The sequence below is a fragment of the Agelaius phoeniceus genome, chromosome Z (genome assembly GCF_051311805.1).
Source record: "Agelaius phoeniceus isolate bAgePho1 chromosome Z, bAgePho1.hap1, whole genome shotgun sequence".
Taxonomy (NCBI): Eukaryota; Metazoa; Chordata; class Aves; order Passeriformes; family Icteridae; genus Agelaius; species Agelaius phoeniceus.
Window position 1 is genome coordinate 81256978 of NC_135303.1, and position 20236 is coordinate 81277213.

The 20236-nt window shown below is 36.6% G+C and overlaps 1 protein-coding gene across 2 annotated transcripts in view; it reads left to right on the forward strand.

Moving 5' to 3' along the window:
- The window catches only part of FYB1 (FYN binding protein 1), a 43885-nt gene extending 34352 nt beyond the window's left edge, over positions 1 to 9533 (forward strand). The window contains exons 12-19 of one of the 2 annotated variants that reach the window (XM_054652618.2): positions 342 to 482; positions 1151 to 1182; positions 2210 to 2276; positions 3569 to 3674; positions 3993 to 4155; positions 7245 to 7278; positions 8418 to 8449; positions 8565 to 9533. In XM_054652618.2, coding sequence (XP_054508593.2) covers positions 342 to 482; positions 1151 to 1182; positions 2210 to 2276; positions 3569 to 3674; positions 3993 to 4155; positions 7245 to 7278; positions 8418 to 8449; positions 8565 to 8605 — 616 coding nt within the window. In that variant the 3' untranslated portion in view covers positions 8606 to 9533. The remainder of the gene's footprint in view (positions 1 to 341; positions 483 to 1150; positions 1183 to 2209; positions 2277 to 3568; positions 3675 to 3992; positions 4156 to 7244; positions 7279 to 8417; positions 8450 to 8564) is intronic. The other variant, XM_054652619.2, reaches the window with a different exon arrangement.
- The last annotated feature ends 10703 nt before the right edge of the window (positions 9534 to 20236 follow it).

The window sequence follows — 20236 nt, forward strand, 5'->3', positions numbered from 1 at the left end:
TGTTCTGTAATTTTGATATATCAGCAAAAGTAGTTTGCAATCATGAAAATCTCCCAACTAGACAGAATAGGTCTGAAATCAGAATAACAGACTAAAATTCTAGGTTGCTGAGTAACAACACGAAAACAGTAAGCCACTAGATTAATATCTATACTACAAATACATCTCTGTAGCCACAAGTGGCCTAACATAAATATTTCTAGTTTAGCTTGTTAGCATTTGGGTAAGTAACTTCACTTCAGGAATTAAAGATAATTATGTGCATCAATGGAGAATTTTACTGGGCCTTTTGAGAAGAACATTACATTTTACATTGTGATAATCACATGCATACTCCAAAGGTCTGTATCGCAGGATGAAGATAAGAATGGTATCTGGCCCTGGGGAATCTTGAAGAGACTAAAGGTCAAAGATGGCAAAAAGAAAAGTGTACGAGAAAAAACAGCCAAAGTCAATGAGGCAGAAGAAAATGAAAATTTGTTGTAAGAGTCTGCCAGGAAATCAAAGTGCACATTAACTAATTCTAATAAAGCATTGATCACATGCTACTAACATGTCCTCACAGCAGCCTAATGAATCATGCATCAAATTGCAGCTCAGGATGATACTTTTCTGCAAAAACACTGAGCTTTCTTTTCACCTGCATAATTATTCTCTTAACAAGCTGTATTTGTTGCAAAAGTCTGGTAATCAAAATATGCTGAATTCTTTTTTTTGGTGAAAAGCACCAGAATAATCTATCATCTTGCCACTGGTCATGTAAATTTGCTGCATACTCAGTTAAAATTTACTTTTCTCACCAGTACAATGTAGCTGAGATGAACTGGTAAATCTAGGCCCGATTATCAAAATTTTAGGAATAATACCTCAAACAGAAAAATGCAAAGATTGTATTCTATCCATCTTACCTAGAGAATAAATCAGCAGGTGGTGTTTCTGCCACATTCTTCAGTCATTTGGTTCTGAACCAGTTTACTTTAAATCAGTATAAAAATATATTTAGTCCCTAAGTATTGCTGGTGTTAGTGGCACTTCAAAATGTCTGGATATTACTTTAAACACTTCTGTTGCAAGTTTTTTAGATTATTTAGGTTACAAAAAAGGCTATTAATGTGATATAGATACTTAACGAGCTTTTTTTTCCCCGCAGCATACCTTCTTCAACAAAGCAGTCTGGAAAAGGTAATTAATAGCCTATTGTTCAGTCTCCATATTGATTCCTGATTCTTTTCTGTATACATTGCTCTGTATCGTGCTAGTCACAAAAATACATCCAAGGAAGGAAACAGGACTTCCTATTGCTTACCCAGTTCCAGTAAACAAATTTCAAATATTGTGTCTGATCCAGCTGCAGACAAGGAGATACATATACATGGCAAGCTCCCTGGTAAACAATTTAATGTATTTAATGTGATTTTTCTACCTGAGATTTGCACTAGTCCATTTTATTTGGCATTAAATAGGAACAGATACACCTGGAAATAAGCACTCAGTGAAAGACCTCAAAATTTAAGAGAAATTATTTGTTCAATTTTTATCACTTGCAGTGCCTCTGTAAAAGAACATATAACCATCAACTCAGTTATGGAATAAAAAGGAAGTTCTTCAAATTTTTGAGTCTGCTTCCAGAACTGAGTTCTAAACCTTCTATATCCTGATGATTTCTCTAGCCATTGGTTTGATGAGTCAAACAATTGCTTTCCCTCTACAGACATGCTGAACATGATTGAAAAAGTTTTCTTCGGCTAAGAATCCTCTTCACTGCTTTGACATTGCAAGATGGCCTAAAACCTAACATACCCATGATTCATTCATATCCACTTCTAAGCAATGTTGCATTGACCAGGGTGCTATAGAAGTTATTGAATGTGCATTAAAATCAAACTCAGAAAATATATTTTAGTGCAATACAGTGGGAATTTGATTAATTAAAATGAAAATTAAAGGCTATATCATGTGCCAAAACTTGCTTTGGTTTCAGAAGATTCAAATTTCAGTGAATATCTGTTATGAATAAAGAATCTTAATCTGAAAAGGCTGGGTAGTGTTGCACAGGTTGTGCAAAACAGAACCCAGAGTTACCATAGACTGTAAATGGCTACAGTACTTGCCATAATTTCTTATCAATTTCACTACATTGTAACACAATGTATTCAATTCTCATTTTTCACATAATAATGTTCCATTCTTTTGAACACTATTGTTTCAGATTATGGAGACAATGTTTATGATGATGTAGATTCTTCAGACTTCCCTGCTCCGCCACCTGATTCCAGGTAAGTGAAAATATTACTTCCCTGATTAGAAATCTAATACACAGAGAGACATTTTTAAAGTATATACCACAGGCAGATTGCTACTAATATCTGCTTTATTTTCTGTTGTCAGGTTTTCTAGTTCTCATAAATCTACTGATGATAATGGCAGTTAAATGCTCTTTTTTCCATTACAGATTGAAATAATAATTAGACTACAGAATAAGTAAGCATGTTTTGCATCTCAACATAGTCAGTCCCTGATGGAAAAGAGGTAGAAAATTATGCATGGGCTAAAGGAACTTAATTATAGATTGTAGTTCTTTTTCTATCAGAATCAGGGGACTGTTAGGATAGATACTTTATCTCAGCTGCTGCAGTATTTTAAGAGAAAAGGACCCAGTGCTCCTGTTTAAAGTATGAAACATATTTGGAGGTGTAAGTTGAGCTTGAAAAACTTTTATCCTGAACCAGAAAATTTTGGTCATCTCTGGAGCACATTGTTATGGGCACAGTTGCATCAGTGAGGATGACTGGGACATGTCACATCCTGTTGTCTCTTACTCCACTCAGGTGGAGTGACAGTGCACTACAATAATGTAGTCTGGGGATACAAAAAGAGAGAGATCTCTTTGGACTGTGTATCCAAAGGAAAATATGTGGTCCTTCTAAGCTAAATCTAGGGTAGGTCAGACACACACATACATCATCAATGAAACTGTCATTTTGCCAAGATCAGCAAGGATCAAAAAGTAGAGTCTGCCTTTACATTCCCAGGTGCATCATCAGAAAGGGCAGTTAGGGCATGAAACCCTTCCACGGTCTTTGGCAAAAGTCAGTGCTACCAGGGATGTGCAAAAAACAACAGAACTTGAAACAGACCACGTAATGCAGATTCCCTGGTGTAGCAAAGTCTGCAGGCACACAGGACTAGCACACACGAGGCTAAGATGTTCCAGCTGCCTCCACAGCCGGAGTGTGACATGTAATTCAGCTTATTGCCCAAAGGTGCACAGTCTTCACAAAAACTGCTCCTTACTGAGAGATTCTAAAGTGTCTTAGGAGATGGATACTTAAAATTAATTTTTGATATTCACTTATGTGATAGCTGTACAGATATCAGAGAGAAGTAGGAAAGACAGCGCCAACTTTTTAACTTATTTTGAAGTCAAGTCTGTATTGTATTCTCACTATTAATTTTTTAGAGCAATTTGATAAAGACACATGAAGAAAAATGCATTTTCATCAAAATTATCAGAAAGCATGCCAATGCCTCTGATATGTTTCTAATTTTGTTTTACCTCTTGTTTTAGTTCATCAAAATCAGGAAGCTTTGGAAAACCTAAGTCAGATGAAAAAGATGCACAAAAGCTCAAGAAGATGGAAAAAGAAGAGAAAGAGTTCAGAAAAAAGTTCAAAGTAAGTTTTGTTCAAAGTGTTTTCTTTATATAAAATATAAAAACAAAGTATCTGTATAGTGTCTTCTATTTTGTTCCCCATAACTTGCTTTTGAAAGGGAAAGTATTACTACATGAATAAATAGTGATCTGAGCATCTCTAAGTCTAAATGGCAAGTATGGGCACGTACACATATTGCAGCATATACAAATATTTGTTAATTTCCAAAACTTTAGTAATAAATTTTATTTATTACTAAATAACTATTAATGGCAATATTAATGGAAAAGCATTAATGGGTTTTAACCATGTTTTGGGGATGTTTTTTCTCCTTTTCAGTTTGATGGTGAAATAAAAGTTCTTTACTCTACAACCACCGTCCAGGATTTATCGCAGAAAAGATGGGGATATAAAGACTTGCAAATTAAACCAGGGGAATCTCTTGACATTATTGAAAGTACAGATGATACCAAGGTCCTCTGCAGGAATGAAGAAGGAAAATGTAAGTTTTGTTTAAAAACTGTTGTACATATCAAATTGTCAGAGAGTGGTTGAGTAGGATGTGTAAAACCTCTCTTCCCTGGTTTACTGAGGTTTACCTTGCCTGGTGGTTGACAAGAGGCAGATTGTTGTTATCTCATTACTGTGTTTTAACACTGGCTTGCCTTAAAAAAATCCAAACCACTTCCTATGGACAAGATATACTAAGTATTAGAATAAAAGGACCATTTTTTGTGGAAAAGTTTTCCTTTGCAGCTATGATCAGCAGATGTTTTTCTTGCTTCTGTCTCTCCCCCTATGCCAAAAGGAGAGTAGCTATGATAGCCCACTAAATCTAGTAAAAGTAAAGTCCTTGCTGCACCTCTGGATAGCACTCGCCCATTGATTGCAGCCAAGAGAAAATCAATAACAATATTCTTACTTTGGAAGAGATGCAGTTTAATCTTTTCAACAGGCTGGGGGGAACATTGCTTTGGAGTCTTCCCCCCAGCTCCCAGCTAATCCAAGGCATATGTCCTTGCTGGCATGTCTGCTTGTTCTGGGAGCTGCACGAGGCCTTTCAGTGTTTCTTTGAAATCCTTGGCCAGGGTTTGCACTGGCAGAAATTTTTGAATTTTTGGAGAAGTCCGAAACCATGTCCTGATGGTTTCAATTTCTTAATGAGCTTCTGTTACAACACTTTCCAAATCTCCTAGTGAAAATTCACTTTGTTCTGGAACAGCCTGCTTTCAAAGTAGCAGCATCCTCCTGCTCACCTTTCTTTTTTACCTCTGCCCTATGTAGAAGACAGTCCAATGCTATAAACCTCTGAAGAGGATTCAGCCACCTTCCTTTTATTTTTTCCCTCCTGTACTCAACTGTTACAGTCTGGAGTACAGCCTTCTTCCTGGCAGGCCTGCAGGGAGAGGAAGAATTTCTTGCATAACAACACATATGTTTTTCAAAATATGGATTGCACTGGTAGAGCCACTTCCCAAAAAAAACAGCTTTCAAAGCCACATTTTTTGAATCGAGCTAATAACAAAGTAGAAAGTAGTTCATGCTGGCTGTTTTCCTCTCATAGTCTTCAAAGCCTTTCAAATAATGACAAGAGCTACTGCTTTGCTATGCAAAAAAGAGCAAAACAAATAAAAATATCCTCCCTGAAAACCTCTGAATAGATCCCAGTCAATTTACACATTATTTAGCAAAGTTTGAATCCTACTTTAGTTAAGTCCATGACAGTTTTGTTTATTTGCTCTAGTTGTTCTAGTTCCTCGAATCTTAAAGCTATGATTTTACCTTCTGAAGGCCAGGTAGACTGAAAATCCACAACTAAAGATAGTTTTTTTTATTTTCTTGCACATTAATTCTTTGATTTAATCATCAACTTATGAAGCCCTTCCATAGTTTCAAGCCAACAATTAAACAAAACCACAATTTATATTTCAATGTGTTCTCACCTCTTTAAGCAAGGGTTGATGATCTTAGGAACATACTCTGCTATGGCTTATTTTAAATGTTATGAAATTATTTGAAATGTCAGAAGTGAAACAAGGAACTGATTTTCGTCTACATCTCAAATTCCTTCTTGGTCTGAACTCACACATATTGAAATACACAAAAGCTTTCAATTCAGCTTTGTAGATTTTGCCAAATCATTAGGACATAAATAGACTTCAGTGGCCCGAAGTTTAATTTTTGACCTCTCTGAGCTCCCTTTACATTGTCAGTGAGCAGCTGGCACAATGTGTTATAACTTTCAGTGCTTGCTATGTAATCAACATGGAGTGTTCCAGCCTGCTGGCTTCTTCCTTATTTGGAAGCACCATAAAAAATAAATTATTTAGAAACTGAAACTTTGGACATGTAACTTTAGATTAGTAAATCTGAAAGAGTGTCAGACCAGTAGGGCTTGTATCTCCCACATATTTGAGGGCTAGTAATCATCAGAAGAACCTAGATAATGCTTTGCAATGGTAGAAGCTCTCACATGCACATGACTTCCAAGAACACTGTGTTTGTATACCATGACTATGAGCAAAGAAACTTTGCTTTCATGTATTTCACTTGAGAAAATTATATGAACAAGCAGAGAAGCTTAGATTAGCCAAATGATTTTGAATTATTTCCTGGAGACTTCAAAAATCATGGAAAATATTGGACTGTCCTATAAAGAATTTTGAAAAGACAATGATTTTTAAAAAAAAATCAAAAAATCAATTTCTATGTCTTTATTCCAGAAAATAAAAAGTGGGGAAAGACAACTGAGCTAAGATATCCTGAATAGACACTGCTAATGATTAAAAGAAGGAAATCTGCTTAGTAATTTTAAATACAAGACAAGATCACATTTATTCTTTAGAACTCTCCTAATTTCTTACCAGCTTACTAGTGTTTACCTATAAACATGTAATTACTGTTCTAGCTCTCTCTTTTTTTGTATTCATTATACCAATTGAAGATTATTTCAGTAGATATCTTTCACCAAAGACAGGAAGTATTTTTTGAAAGAAATTATATACATTAAAAAAGAGTATGTGTAATTTTATCTGATTTCATTAGTAATGCACCATAATAGAATAATAGTCAGCTTTTCTAAGGTATTTCCATTATTGGTCTTATTAATGTTACAGTTTAAATTTTAAACAGTTACACATACACATACACAGTTACACAGAATATTTAATTGGAGTACACATCCTGAAATACATATTTTTTTTCTTGTATGAAACTCTAAATATTTCTGTTAGTTAATATTACTGCAAATATTATTATGTTGTTATTACTATACTGATTTTGTGCTATAGTTTTTGTTAATAACTGTTGTTTCACATCTCTCTTATGCAACCAAGAAACTGAAATAGAAGATGAAAACCTAATCTTGCATAACCTCTATTACTATTTAAGTAGGCAAATAAGAATAAGCAAAATATTGCACCTAGCAAAATCTTCATCAACTGGGTGCCCACTCTACATTGTTTTCCATCTATTATGTCTTTCTGTCTGAAGTATATAAAAGAGAAAAATTGCATTTCATTATTGCTAGCAACAGAGGTAATAATGAGTATTTCAATTTAACTTGAATACATCTATATTTCATTTTTACAGATGGCTACGTTCTGAGAAGTAATTTAGTTCAGAAGTAAGTGTAAAGTGATCATTTTGAAAAATTTGTTGTAACACTTAATTTTGTTCTAAATGGTCTAGTAAAAAAAATGAAATATAATTATTTTAGTCTATCATTCTAAACTTGAAAGTTGAATTATTTTTAAGGAGTTAAGGTTTGTAAAAATTAATCATATACATACATGCAGGAAATTTACCAGAGCTTCATTCCTCATTGCTTAACCATAAACCCTAGTTAAACCTTGAAAAAAATCACATAAATTAAGCATTATTGGTACTAGACTCTATTACTGAACAGCAAGTTAATGTTCTTAGGTGTATTGATGCCTTTTTCAAATGTTTAATTAAAATGGACCAAATTTTCTTCAGGTTTGTTTGTACTTCAGTCTTAGGGAGATAGAGATTTGGCTCAATATTGTTACAAGTAATTGCATGGAGCTCAGCATTTTGGTTCTAATCCAAAACTCTTGTCAGACAAAGCCTCTCCATTTCCTTCAAGAGGCTTTTCATATTAGACCCTTAAATATCAAATCAGATGTCATTTTTAGAATTGCCACATTTAGAATTTAGAGGCAATTAACGCTCACACACATATTTGAATTATATGTATAAACAGTTTTACTGTCTTTCATGAGCCTGTCCATGTATCTAAGTCATATATTTGAAAATTCCTACTCATGGAGCATGTATTTTTAATAGACATTATCTAAATTCATTACCTAAAAAGTAGCACCTCCAAAACTATTATGTAATTTCTGAGTAAAGAAACAAAAATAATTTAAAGGGCATAGTGATTGGGTTTTTTAGTTCAATTTCTCTGGTAACTAATTTTTTAAAAAAGAATTAAGTATTTAATTTCTTTATGGAAATAACTCTATGAGAATATCTATGTAAAAATCCAATGAATAAAACCAACTTTTAATAAGGCAACCTTTCATGTTAGAAAGAAATGTATCAAAGTCTACTCTTCCCTGAAAATATTTTGACCTGACCATCTTACTCACCATTGTTCTGTTACCACAAAGGTTGTATTAGGAAGTTAATTATTTGATAGATTGCCTGCACCATGCTGTATTTTTTAATACATTAATTTTAATACATTAATTTCTGATGTCTCAACTTTTAAATATACTGTTTGTCATTTTTAACTTACAGTGATGGAGAGATTTATGACGACATTGGTGACGGTATGTTGAATATTTCGAACAATACTTCATTTATATTCAATTACAATAAATAACTTTATCTTTGTGTTGAAGTACTATACAATATTAATAGTTTTGCATTTTATTTCCATTTCAGATTGCATCTATGATAATGACTCTGATGCTGCATGCTCTTGAAATAACAACTTCATGGAAGATCAAACTCCAGTTTGGAATCCCACTTGTGAAAGCAAGAAGAATCACAAATGATGATTGCAAGTTAATTGGTGTCTTTTTTAAATGTACAATTAACATTTTTTGGGATTTCAGCCTTTTGTCCTTCAATGCTTTGTATTCCCATTTATCTCAGCATTTAAAATTGAGGGAATATAAGCAAAAGTTAGGGTTATAATTTTTCACTTCCTTTCCACATTTCTTACAGTCCACGTAGAAATACATCTTTAATTATCTATTCCCAAAGAGGCCAGTTCACATCTGTGAAGGGTCTAGAGGAAACCAGGTGGCAACAGGTTTTACTCTGGCTTTTATCTATTAAGCATCAAAGACAGCCACTCTGGGTAGAACAGTATTCTGATAAAAAAAAAAATTATGACAACATCCTGTTGTGAAAAGAAGAATTCAAAAGTGGGCATCAGAGAAGACAATACATCACTGACCTGCCATTCCAACTGCAATAGTGTTAGCTACACTGACATATGCAGCCATGTTCCATTATTTCAAAAGTCTGTTTTTCCATGTCGTACTAATGATAGAATATCATTCTCTAAGATTTTTCTGAAGTCTACTTTAGATTATAGTGTTCTACTTTATGCTGTAGTGTTGCTCAAAATATACTCAGAACATTTAGGTTAAGATTTAATTTCTGTTTAGTTTGAAGATAAGTTGTCACCATAGTAATATAGATATTATAAGCTATAAACTGATGATAAACAGTTTGGAAATTACTTCTAGACTAAATATATAGGTATATTTATCACTCTATTTTGATAATGCCCTTTTTTTCAAAGTATTGTAGTTTACTACTAGATTTGGCTAAGAAAGAGTACAGAACTCAAGTATTTCCATGCTTATCCATTGCAGAAATAAAATTTATTCCTAAAGTTCATTTTTGATGCGGTTGTCTGAATGACCAAGTAGCAAATAAAAGCAAAGTCAACAGGTAACTCATAATGATAAATATCACTTTACCCTTATGCATCAGAAGTCACTGGAATCAAAAGACATTTGCAGTAAGCTCCCAATAAAGAGGGTGAGTGTGTGCAAAAAGTAGAATTTCCATTGCTTTTGCTGCAGTGCAAATTAGTCAAAAACCTGTAACAACCGATGTGGCTGTATCAGTGGAAGCAGCTCCTTTTGATGAATGAGTCTTGTACAACGCTGAAGGGAAGTCAGGTACACTGTGCAACAGACAGTTTAGTTTATAAACATAAAAAATGCTGGCTCTGTTAAGTCAGTGACTTTTGGTCTCACGTTCAGTGAAGCTGAGATTCTATCTTCTAAAAGTGTCTTTTATTGCTGCTTCAAAATACAGTAAATCTCAAAGGAGGCATAATGCAATGGGGATATCAAACATAAAATTATGAGATAGTGGCTATAAGCTATTTTGTACTGTATGTAAAATCACTGATAGTATATTGAAAAGCTATATGCAACTTGGCTTTCTCTTTCTATTTGCTATTTCTCCTATCTATTTCCTATTCAACCAGCATCCAGGCATCAAATAACAATTTTATGTGTAAACATCAGCTGCAGCACCCAAATATAAAACATGACCATGCATATTAAGTGCAATGAATATGTGTGACTATTTGACTGTCACTGCTAATGGATTATTTATTTTTCAGTAGCATTCAAGAGGCTGTCTGCATTAAATTAGTGATATGCCAGAGAATTGAGTGGGCAGACAGATACCTACACAACTACATAGTTCTTCCAAATTCTTAGTGTTAATTTGTATAGGCAGTGCAATTCTGTATCAATAAGACTGACTAAATTGGTCATATGATACATTAAATAATGAAAAGAAAGAAATATATTTATGGCTAAAACTCTATTCATTGCTTGTTCAAATCAAATATAATGTGATTGCTGCAGGGTGTTAAAATGAACTTTTAAAGTGTTACTCATTGAAAAATTACTGGCATTGTATCTTTTAAATTTTAGCAATGCTTTTTTGTATTTCTTCTGAATAAAAGTATTTCTCCTGAATAAAAGTATTTCTTCTGAATAAACATTTGCTTAACTAGAAATATGGGTACACTGTCTCCTGTCAAAATAGAGCAACAGTAACTTCTGAAAATTATCACTGAGCAGCTAACAGAGTGAAAATCAACTTTATTATTGTTGCAAAGGCTTACGTGGCATTTGGTAGTAATTGCTACCCAGAAAGTGAAATGTAAGCAGAAAATATTCCAGACAGGAAAATCTATACTTAGGCAGTCTATATTCTAAGGGATTCTCACCTGTAATTTATTCTAGTATCTTTTAAAAGACATAAAGAAAGAAAAGGAAAGCTCTTCACTTGATATTTTTCCACCTCCTAATTCAGTCTATAATCCTGCAGTATTTGACTGTGCCTGCTAAAACAGTCAGCAGTGAAAACATCAAAATATTGACATAAAAATTAACTTTCAGCATGAACATCCTAGTTAGGGTAAACAGAGCTGTTTACCCTAACTAGGATGTTTCCATCTGTGTTGTACCTCTGTGCTGTCCCAGTAAACAGGCTAAGCAAAACCAAAACTGGGAGGGCAAAAAAGACTTCTCTAATTCAGTAGCTTTATAACATTTCTCTGCTGTTACCACAGGCTCTGGACTGAAGGAATGCAGCTGATCTCCTGCACATTCCTGTGTAAGAGGTTTATACTCTCAATCCACATAATTGCAGATTCCCTGGCTACTCTTCCAACAGTCATAACAAAATTTCTTCTATGTGTGATCCCTTTGCATAATCCATTCTCAACTGGAAAGATCAGTACTTTAGTAAGAGCATGGAAATTCAGGGGTGGAATGCAGAGTCTCTGTGTGAATTATAACACTCCTGACCACTACATTACTCTACAGCAGACACTGCTGTAAGCACATGTGTACATAGGAACGTGTGCATCTCTTCTGTGTAATTATACTTCATTCATATACTGAGGCAAATTCTGAGAAAACTAATGGACCCATAAAAGGGCACCTTTATGATTTCTGTACAGCAGCCCCAGACCACCCTGCACAGAAAAACTTTTGCATGTAGTGAAAAGAACTGAAGTGCTAGGAGAGTCAATAGATGTGCTTGTATTTGCACAGCCTCTCTTCTGACTCCTCGTGTGGATGCCTCGTTAACTGTGTGCCCAGTCTGTAATTACATGATGGCTCAGTATTTTTTTCCACAGGATTCCTGCCTCATTTAGTGCATGGGCTGGATGAGAACTAATAGAAAGGGCAGTTGTTCTGCCCTGCTCATTCAGTTTCTGGCCATTCCTTCATTTAGTGCAAATCTTCCCAAGCTTATGCTGCACCCAGAATTGTTAGTTTCTCATGGCATTCATCACAATGATATCTCACATTCCCTTGAATAGGAATGGATTTATCTTATGAGAGAGGAAAACATTTTATCCCCATTTTAACGTATTAAAGGAAGGCACAAACAGAGAACCATTTGTGGCACATATCCATTAATCCTGGATATAAAACCAAACCACTGAAGCTAAATTAAATTTTTTGTACTTTTCTAGATTAGGACTCCCACTGTTTTATCTTCCTGTTCTTTGCCTCTGCTTATGGTTAAATAGAAAGATAAGAGAGATATCATCTTTTGTTTAGAAAGTATTAGCATGCAAAATTTGTACTGTAAATAGACTACAGAATTACAGACTTTCCAAAAGCTTCTTGAATTCTGGCAGGCTTGTTGCTGTGACCACTTCCCTGGGGAGCCTGTTCTAGTGCTCAACCAACCTCTGTGTGTAGAACTTTCTCCTAACATTTAAATCTCCCCTGACTCATCTTTAGGGCATTCCTTCAGGTTCTGTCACTGGTCACCACAGAGAAGAGATCAGTGTCTTCCCCTTTGTTCCATTCATGAGGAAGCTGTAACTGCAGTGAGGTGCCCCCTCAGTCTCCTCTTGTCCTGGCTGAACAGACCAAGTGACCTCAGCAACTTCTCATATGGCTTCTCCTCCAGACACTTGACCACCCTTGTTGCCCTCCTTTGGACACTCTCTAATGGTTTCATGCCTTTCTTAGACTGTGGCACCCAAAGCTGCCCCCAGCACTCGAGGTGAGGCTGCCCCAGCCCAGAGCAGAGCAGGACAATCCCCTCCCTTGCCTGGCTGGTGATGCTGGGCCTGATGCCCCCAGGACAGGGTTGGCCCTCCTGGCTGCCAGGGCACTGCTGGCTCGTGTTCAGCTCACCACTGACCAGGACACCTTTCTGCAGTGCTGCTTTCCAGCACCTCATTCCCTGTTTGTCCATACATTCAGGGTTGCCCCATCCCAGGTACAGAATCCTCTCTGCTTTAAAGTCAACAGCTCCTCCCAGTTTTGTATCATCTGCAGACTTGCTTACTATCCATTCAGTCCTGTGTCGAAGTCATTTCTGAAGATGTTGAAGAGCACAGGGCTGAGGATGGAGCCCTGTGGAACCCCACTGGTGACAGATCACCATGTTACTAGTGACATGTCTGATCTCACCTGCCACTGTAACCTGATGTCCCTTCAGACACTGTAACCCTTTGTGCCCTGCCCATGAGCCAGCTGCTCACCCATCACAGGATGTGTTTATCCAGCTATGGGCTGTAAATTTTGTCCAGAAGGCTCCTGTGATCAAAAGCTTTGCTGAAATTGAAAAAGATTATATCAACTGGCTTCTCTTGATCAACAAGGTGGGTTACCTTGTCATAAAAAAAATCAGATTTGAACTATGTTTACAGTAACAAAAAGGTGAGTAAATCGGGAATAGTAATTAAAATTTAATGTAAATAATATTGAGAAACTTAATAAAAAGTGAGGATTAATAGCAGAATTTAGGGGGGCACATTATTACACTTTATATCAGTTGCTATCTTGCAGCTCCCATGTTGACAGGCAGTTTGTTGGTATGGTTTTGAGTGATGTCTATGGCTCTTGCCAGAATTAAACCTTTATGTGTATATGGTCTAGTATAGCCTGGTCCCAAGGCTGAGACATCTAAACCAGTTCTGAAAGAGCCAACTTATCTATAAGAAGCAATTCACTCAGGATAGCAGCATAACCCTACAAACCCTCCACCTTGACTGCTTAGCCTGGCTAAGAAATAAGACTGTTGTGCAGATGAAGGGTCATCTTAAGGAATTTCCAGAACCCCAGCCACTTGGGAACAATTTCAGCGCCACTCTGATTAGCCATGATACGGCAGAACATCCCCTAACTCATGTTCTATCCTTGTGGTGAGCAGCAGTGTGGTAGTCCCTAGTCCCCTGGGTGCAGCAAAGTACAATGATCTCACAGTTTTATTTCTCTGTTTTTCATTCTAGATAGATGACTCCTGAAGATACACAGAATTTGGTAAGTCATTTTTATTTGCATCCTTTGAAAGCACTTTGAGAGAGAAGATTAAGATGTCAATAAATGTATAAAGTTTATTGCTGGAGGCTTTTTATATTGTGGGCCTTGCTACAAAGAATATGGGACACTGTGTGTCTTTTCCCTTAACACACAGACCCGTAAATATTGCTTGAATTTAAAATACTCACTACTAGGCAGAAAGTAAGTATGCAAAATGTCAACACAAACATGAATGAAATGCTAATTAGATGGATACCAAGGGTTTTAAGAAATATTATACGATTTGCATTACTTCTGTAATAGCACAAAATCCTACTGCTCAGGAATCATGAGACAGGCAAAGAAAGGAAAATTTAGCACTGGCTTTTTTCCCTGCTTTTTTAAACTTTTTTTTCTTTGGCCTGATTCCTGATTTTCAAGTTCTTAACAGAAAAAGCTGCCTGATCCTTCATTTATGTGTGGGTGTGCTTCAGGTGGAAAATGTACACAAAACACAGACACACAATACGAGGCTCTCATCCATTTTTGCTGCTGACAGAAGGGACACACTGCCAAGCTCCCTTCCCTTCTCCTGCATCTCAGCTTCTTCCATGTTCTGCTGCCTTGGACAATGGTGTAACACACCTTCAAGCTCACACAGGTAAGCCCAGTTTCTTCTTTTGTATTGATCCAAAGAAAATCTATATTTGATTTTCATTACCTCCTTTCAATGCCTGACATGTTCTCTGTACATTTTTTTACTCAATTACTTCCTGTTCCCTATAATTATTCCTCTTTTCCTTGACCGTCTGACCATGGCATTCTGTTCTTTGCTTTTCTACTTCCTTGTTCCTTTCTCTTTTCATCCTCATAAACTGTTCCCCTACTTCTGCATTCCTGTCCCTGGCACTTTCATTTTTATTCCATTTTTAAAAGCTGCTCTGTTTAAATGCCTTTTTTTTATTTTTTTGTGCAAGATTCCTAACTCTGTGGGTGACACCAGCAGAGGTTTAATGACTCAACAGGCACTGAGGAGACTTATAATTCTTGTATTTTGAGTTCTAGGCTGTTTATCCCAGCATTTAAAACCAGATCCAACATAACCTCCTCTGCCCTCAATATTTGTGGGAGTTAAGTATTCAAGTTGGGAGCTATATATAACTAAATCTTACAGCTGCCAGTTTAAACTTTAAAAAAATTATTTTCTATCCCATCCCTTTTTTCTGCTTCTGTATTCATATTAAGCTACTTGCTACTGGACATGTAAGAGACTGAAGTATGCTCTAATGGCAGTCACTGGCTGCTGAGAACCTCCAATATCCAAATATTTCAGTATTCATACCAAGATGTATGTCATCATTGCTGTTGAAATGTTAGCCAGTGTTTGTCAGCCAATGCCCAAAGAAAATATTAATGGACTTCTTCAGTTTTTAAGAAAAGACTATGAGTTACAAAAATAGCTTCTGCTGCCACATAGATTTTGTATCAGTAGATGATAAATTTTCCTTACATTGAGTTTCAGCTCTATTACTGGAGTTTATTTGGACAGAAACAGCAGCTGTGTTTTGTTAAAGTTTTTTCCTCAGGTGTAATTATTATGCCAACCATACACAAACTAAACACCTGCTGCTTTTCACAGCTTCAATAGGATTATAAAGTGTGGAATGCTGGGAAAAATCTCCCATGAACGGGTGCCTTAGTATAAGGCTGTACTAATTAACAATCTAGTTAGCAACCTGCCCCATTAATCAGGAAGACTTGTTGCAGCACTTGACCTCCTGTTATTTTGCCACTGATTGTTATTGCTTTAGTACAATACTTACTGCTGCTCTTGCTTAATTTTCTGCTATGTGCTGTATGTTCACTTTCTAAATGTCTTCCATTAGAGGGTACTGAAGAAATATTAACACTACAAACAACTGCAATCAATTCTGATTTTTATTAATACCTTTTATTTCTTTCTTTATTCAAGGGTACTATCTTTGTGAATTAACTTAGATTACGATGGTTTCCAAAATCAGAGCAATTTCAGAAAAAAAAAAAGGAAATTTCCTGAGCTAAAAAATTTGTTAGGTATTGGAGAGTTGTTTATAGCAAATCACATTACTTTTCCCAACTATATTACTGGTACTAAAAATAGTGCCTACAGAACTCATTTTCCATAGCAATACAAGTAGAACAACACCTAGTTAATTGTACAACACCTAGTAAATTGAAAAGGTTAGCATAGGAATATATTAAGAATATAGCACGTAAGCCAACATCACAAAAAGCAAGCCCAGTAGTAGCAACTGCAAATTGCCTATTTTTCTCCAAGCTGTTTGGCAAACATGAGACCAAAATGGTCAAATCAAAAACATCTAACATATGGATCAAAAGTTCAGCAAAAAAAGTAATTCACATCCACTTAAATGCAGTACTTACCACTAAGGTCTTCCTGGCTTGACTTACTCTCTGCACTGTGCCAGTCTGGGCAGTTTGGCAACCCACACCTTGCCTGTAACCAGATGCAACACATAGCTGCATCCATACTACATCATTTAAAACTCTGCCAGGGAACATCCCTGGGCACTGGACCTTGATGGCCTTTGCTGTCACATTGCCTGAATCAGAGAGTTTTGGCTCAAGACCAGTGCAAGGTTGTCCAAAGAACTCCCAGCTCATCTTTTCAGGATATTCATGTCACTACTTCTCTTCCCAGGTGACTCCACGAGCCAGATAGATTCCCAAGGGAACAGATGCATGTAAAATGCAACATCCCTGCTTTCACATTGCAATTCTGTTTAATGACCTCTGCCCTTCCCAATATCCCAGATTCTGATAGGGTTTCCACCCAGCTCTGGCCACACTGAATTTTTCTCAGATCCTCTGGTAGAACTCACAGCAAAAAGACTCTGTTGCCAGGAGTCAGGTGAATTTACACACAGGAGAAGGACCCTTCCTATTTCTGCTTGTTGCTGTATTATGGGGACATACAACCAATTCTCAAGAAAAGCACAATAAAGGACTTCGATTTATGTAGATTAAGCTGCAGCTAATGGAGTCACCTTTTTCCCCCCTTGTTTCCTTCCTCACATCCTCTGAAGAGGATGCCTTTTCCATCTTGCAGCACAATCCTCTCCCAAGCAGGTCCTTCTGTTGCACAACAGGCACACAAGCCCAGAGCTGCAGGTGCATCCTCCCACACACTGCTCTGTATCTGGTTGGAGATGTGACATTCATTGTCACGCTCGTACCACTTTATGCCACCTGTGAAGAACAGGGAGGTCTGAGAATTTCGGTGCATGGCTGCCCAGGGGTCAGGCATTGTGCAGATCTGCTCTAGCATCTGTGTTTTGCTTCAGAATGACCACTGGTTGTTCAGAGCTGCCGATAATTTAATTTGATACTATACATTTGTCCGGCTGCTTAAAAAGTGCTGATGAGCTGGATTTGATTTGACTGAAACAGTGGAACTTCTAAACCAAAAATCTACCAGGACCCATTCTTAGACAGAACTGTTTAGGTTGGAAAAGACATCTAAGATCATTGAGTCCAACTGTTAACCCACCACTGCCAAGTCCACCACTACAGCAGCCCCTAAACACCACGTCTATACAGGTCTTAAACACCTCCAGGAATGGTGATTCCCTGGGCAGCCTGTTCCAATGCTTGACCAACTTTCCAGTGAAGAAATCTTTCCTATTATCCAGTCTAAACCTCCCCTGCTGAAACTTGAGGTCATTTCCTCTTGTCCTATTGCTTGGGAGAAGAGACTGACCCCCACCTTGCTAGATACAACCCCTGTCAGGCAGCTGTAGAGACTGATAAGGTCTCTCCCAACCCTCCTTTTCTCCAGGCTAACATCCCCAGCTCCCTCAGCTGCTTCTCATGGGACTCCAGATCCTTCCCTAGCTCCACTGCCCTTCTCTGGACTCACTCAAGTACCTCAGTGTCTTTCTTGACCTGATTCTGAGCTGCTGCTCAGACAGACATTTTCACAGCCTGAGGTTTTTTTTGTTTTGTTTTTTTTAATTTTACATAAGAAAAGTCAGGTCAAATTATTTTTGTAATATTATAGGGGCAAACCAATATCAGATAAACTTCCGAGATACTTCATCCAGTGATGGTTTCTTTATACTTTTCTTTTTTATACCTCCATACTCTTAGCTTCAGAGAACAGAACTCATGTTTTATCAAGTTCTATGCAGTTCGATGGGCTTCATGTCAAGAATAAGACTAAACAAATAGAGTGATTACAAAACCTCTTGCTAACAGTATAGAAAGAGCAAAGAAGGGATGATTGTTTTAACCTTTTGACCTCTTTCACTAGATTTTCTTCTCTTTCTGCTTGTCCAATTGTTATTCAGTATTTATCATTTATTTGTAGCCAATTTTATGATATTGCAAATTAAGGAAGAGTATTGCAAGTACATTTGCATAAGATAAAATGCTCTTCAGCTACACAGCTACACAGCTACACAGCTACACATCACAGAAGCTCAATTGAATTCAGTAAGTTAACTTCTTGTCTGCATAGTTTGATTCAAGTTTATGGTTTTTATTCTACATTTATACAATGGACAGGCTGGAGCTGGTGTACATGGCACATCCATATTCATTTCCATGGAGTTTAAATTATTCAAGACAGTTAAGGTTCTGGCACTAGCTTTCTTTAATTGAGCCTAAACAAGTCAAAAGCTATCCTTTTTGATCTTTATTTTAGATTTTAATTCTTGAAGATCTATAGCTCACATTGTAGTATCTTCTACATTATATGACATATCCCTGTTCAGTGTGTAAAAAGGCTGCCCCACACACGAGGGGGCAAAAGCAAAAATTTTGTGACTGGGAAAGGAAAGAACAAAACAGTTTCTTTTTGAGTCCTTTGCATGCAAGCACAGAAATGTGACTCACGTTTTAGAACCCCCTTTCCAGTCCTAGAACATGTAGAAATGTTTTACCCTGGTTTCAACACCAACCTGCCTCTGCACACCTCCAGGTGACACTAGAGGATTGTTATGGTCTCATATGTCGTGCCTTGCAGTTGGGAAAGGGAATACACCAGTAGCTCACAGGAAATTCTGCTTTCACAATGTGTCCCTGTGTCTTCTTTTGGAGAGTTACTAAACTACATAGAGAACTAAATTGCATACTTTCACATAAAATGATAAAGGAAGAATTAAATTGAAGCATTCTGATTCCCCATTTGGCCACTAATATATCTTTTCTTTGATTGGGTTTCTAGTGTTTTGATGTACAGTGTTTTAGACACTGAACAACAAAAAAATAAATATAAGAGGCTGCCATACACTGGATCAGCTGTAATTTGTGACACACAAGCCAAGTGAAAAAGTTAATTTTCTCCTTGGTATTAATTTTCCCCCTCCAAAAGGGACAAAGAGATTTTTTCCCCTCCATATTTCTCCCCTTCTGCACACTCAGGAGCAATAGTGCTGATGAAAGCGTGTAGAAAATTTGATAGGTAAGGAAACTTTATAATTTTTTAAATAAACTGTTATGATTCATTCCCCACATTTGAGTGAAGACTAGAACAGAGGAAAAGCTCCAAAAACAGATCCAAAAATGTCCTCTGCTCTCGTAGGGTGAGAACTCCTCATGCTAGTGATGACCACAACATTTTAAGGCCCTGACTTTCCTCGCAGCATTATGGATGGGTGGTTGGGTTTTTGTTTGTTTGTTTGTTTGTTTGTTTTGTGGGGATCTAAGTGGTAGTTAAGGTTAATGCATTCTCACTCTTTTCCATTTCTCCATAATGAAAAACTAAAAACCTAATGTTCTTTTTCCTTTTCTTTTTACTTGTGGCAAATATTAATTTTACCTCAAACTCCTTTTAACACAGCCTTGTGGATTAGCACTTACAACTGACATGATGACATTCTTTTATGTGTCATTATCAGAGACAACCTCAATTTTGCCTGCAGAATCCAAATATAATTAGTAGGAAAAAGACATAGGAAATTCAAGCCCCCCAAAATAAATATAATATTTTGATTATTAAAGGCTATATGCTGGAAAAGATCCACAAAAGAGTACTCTGGGATTTAAAAACTACTCCTTTCTTATTCTCCCTTGTTGAAATATAATGTTTGGGTTCTCTTGAAGTACCTCATGCTTTCCAGATTGCTTCTCTTAGGGAAGAAGCAAGTGCTGAATGGCAGTAGCATTTAGCATGAGTGTCTAAAGCATTTTACATAGCAATTACAAGTTCAAATCCAATCCAAACTGGACAATATTTAGTGGTGAGTCAAAGTTATGTGAAAATAATTACAAAACAGCAGAATTTGTAGTAAATAGGAT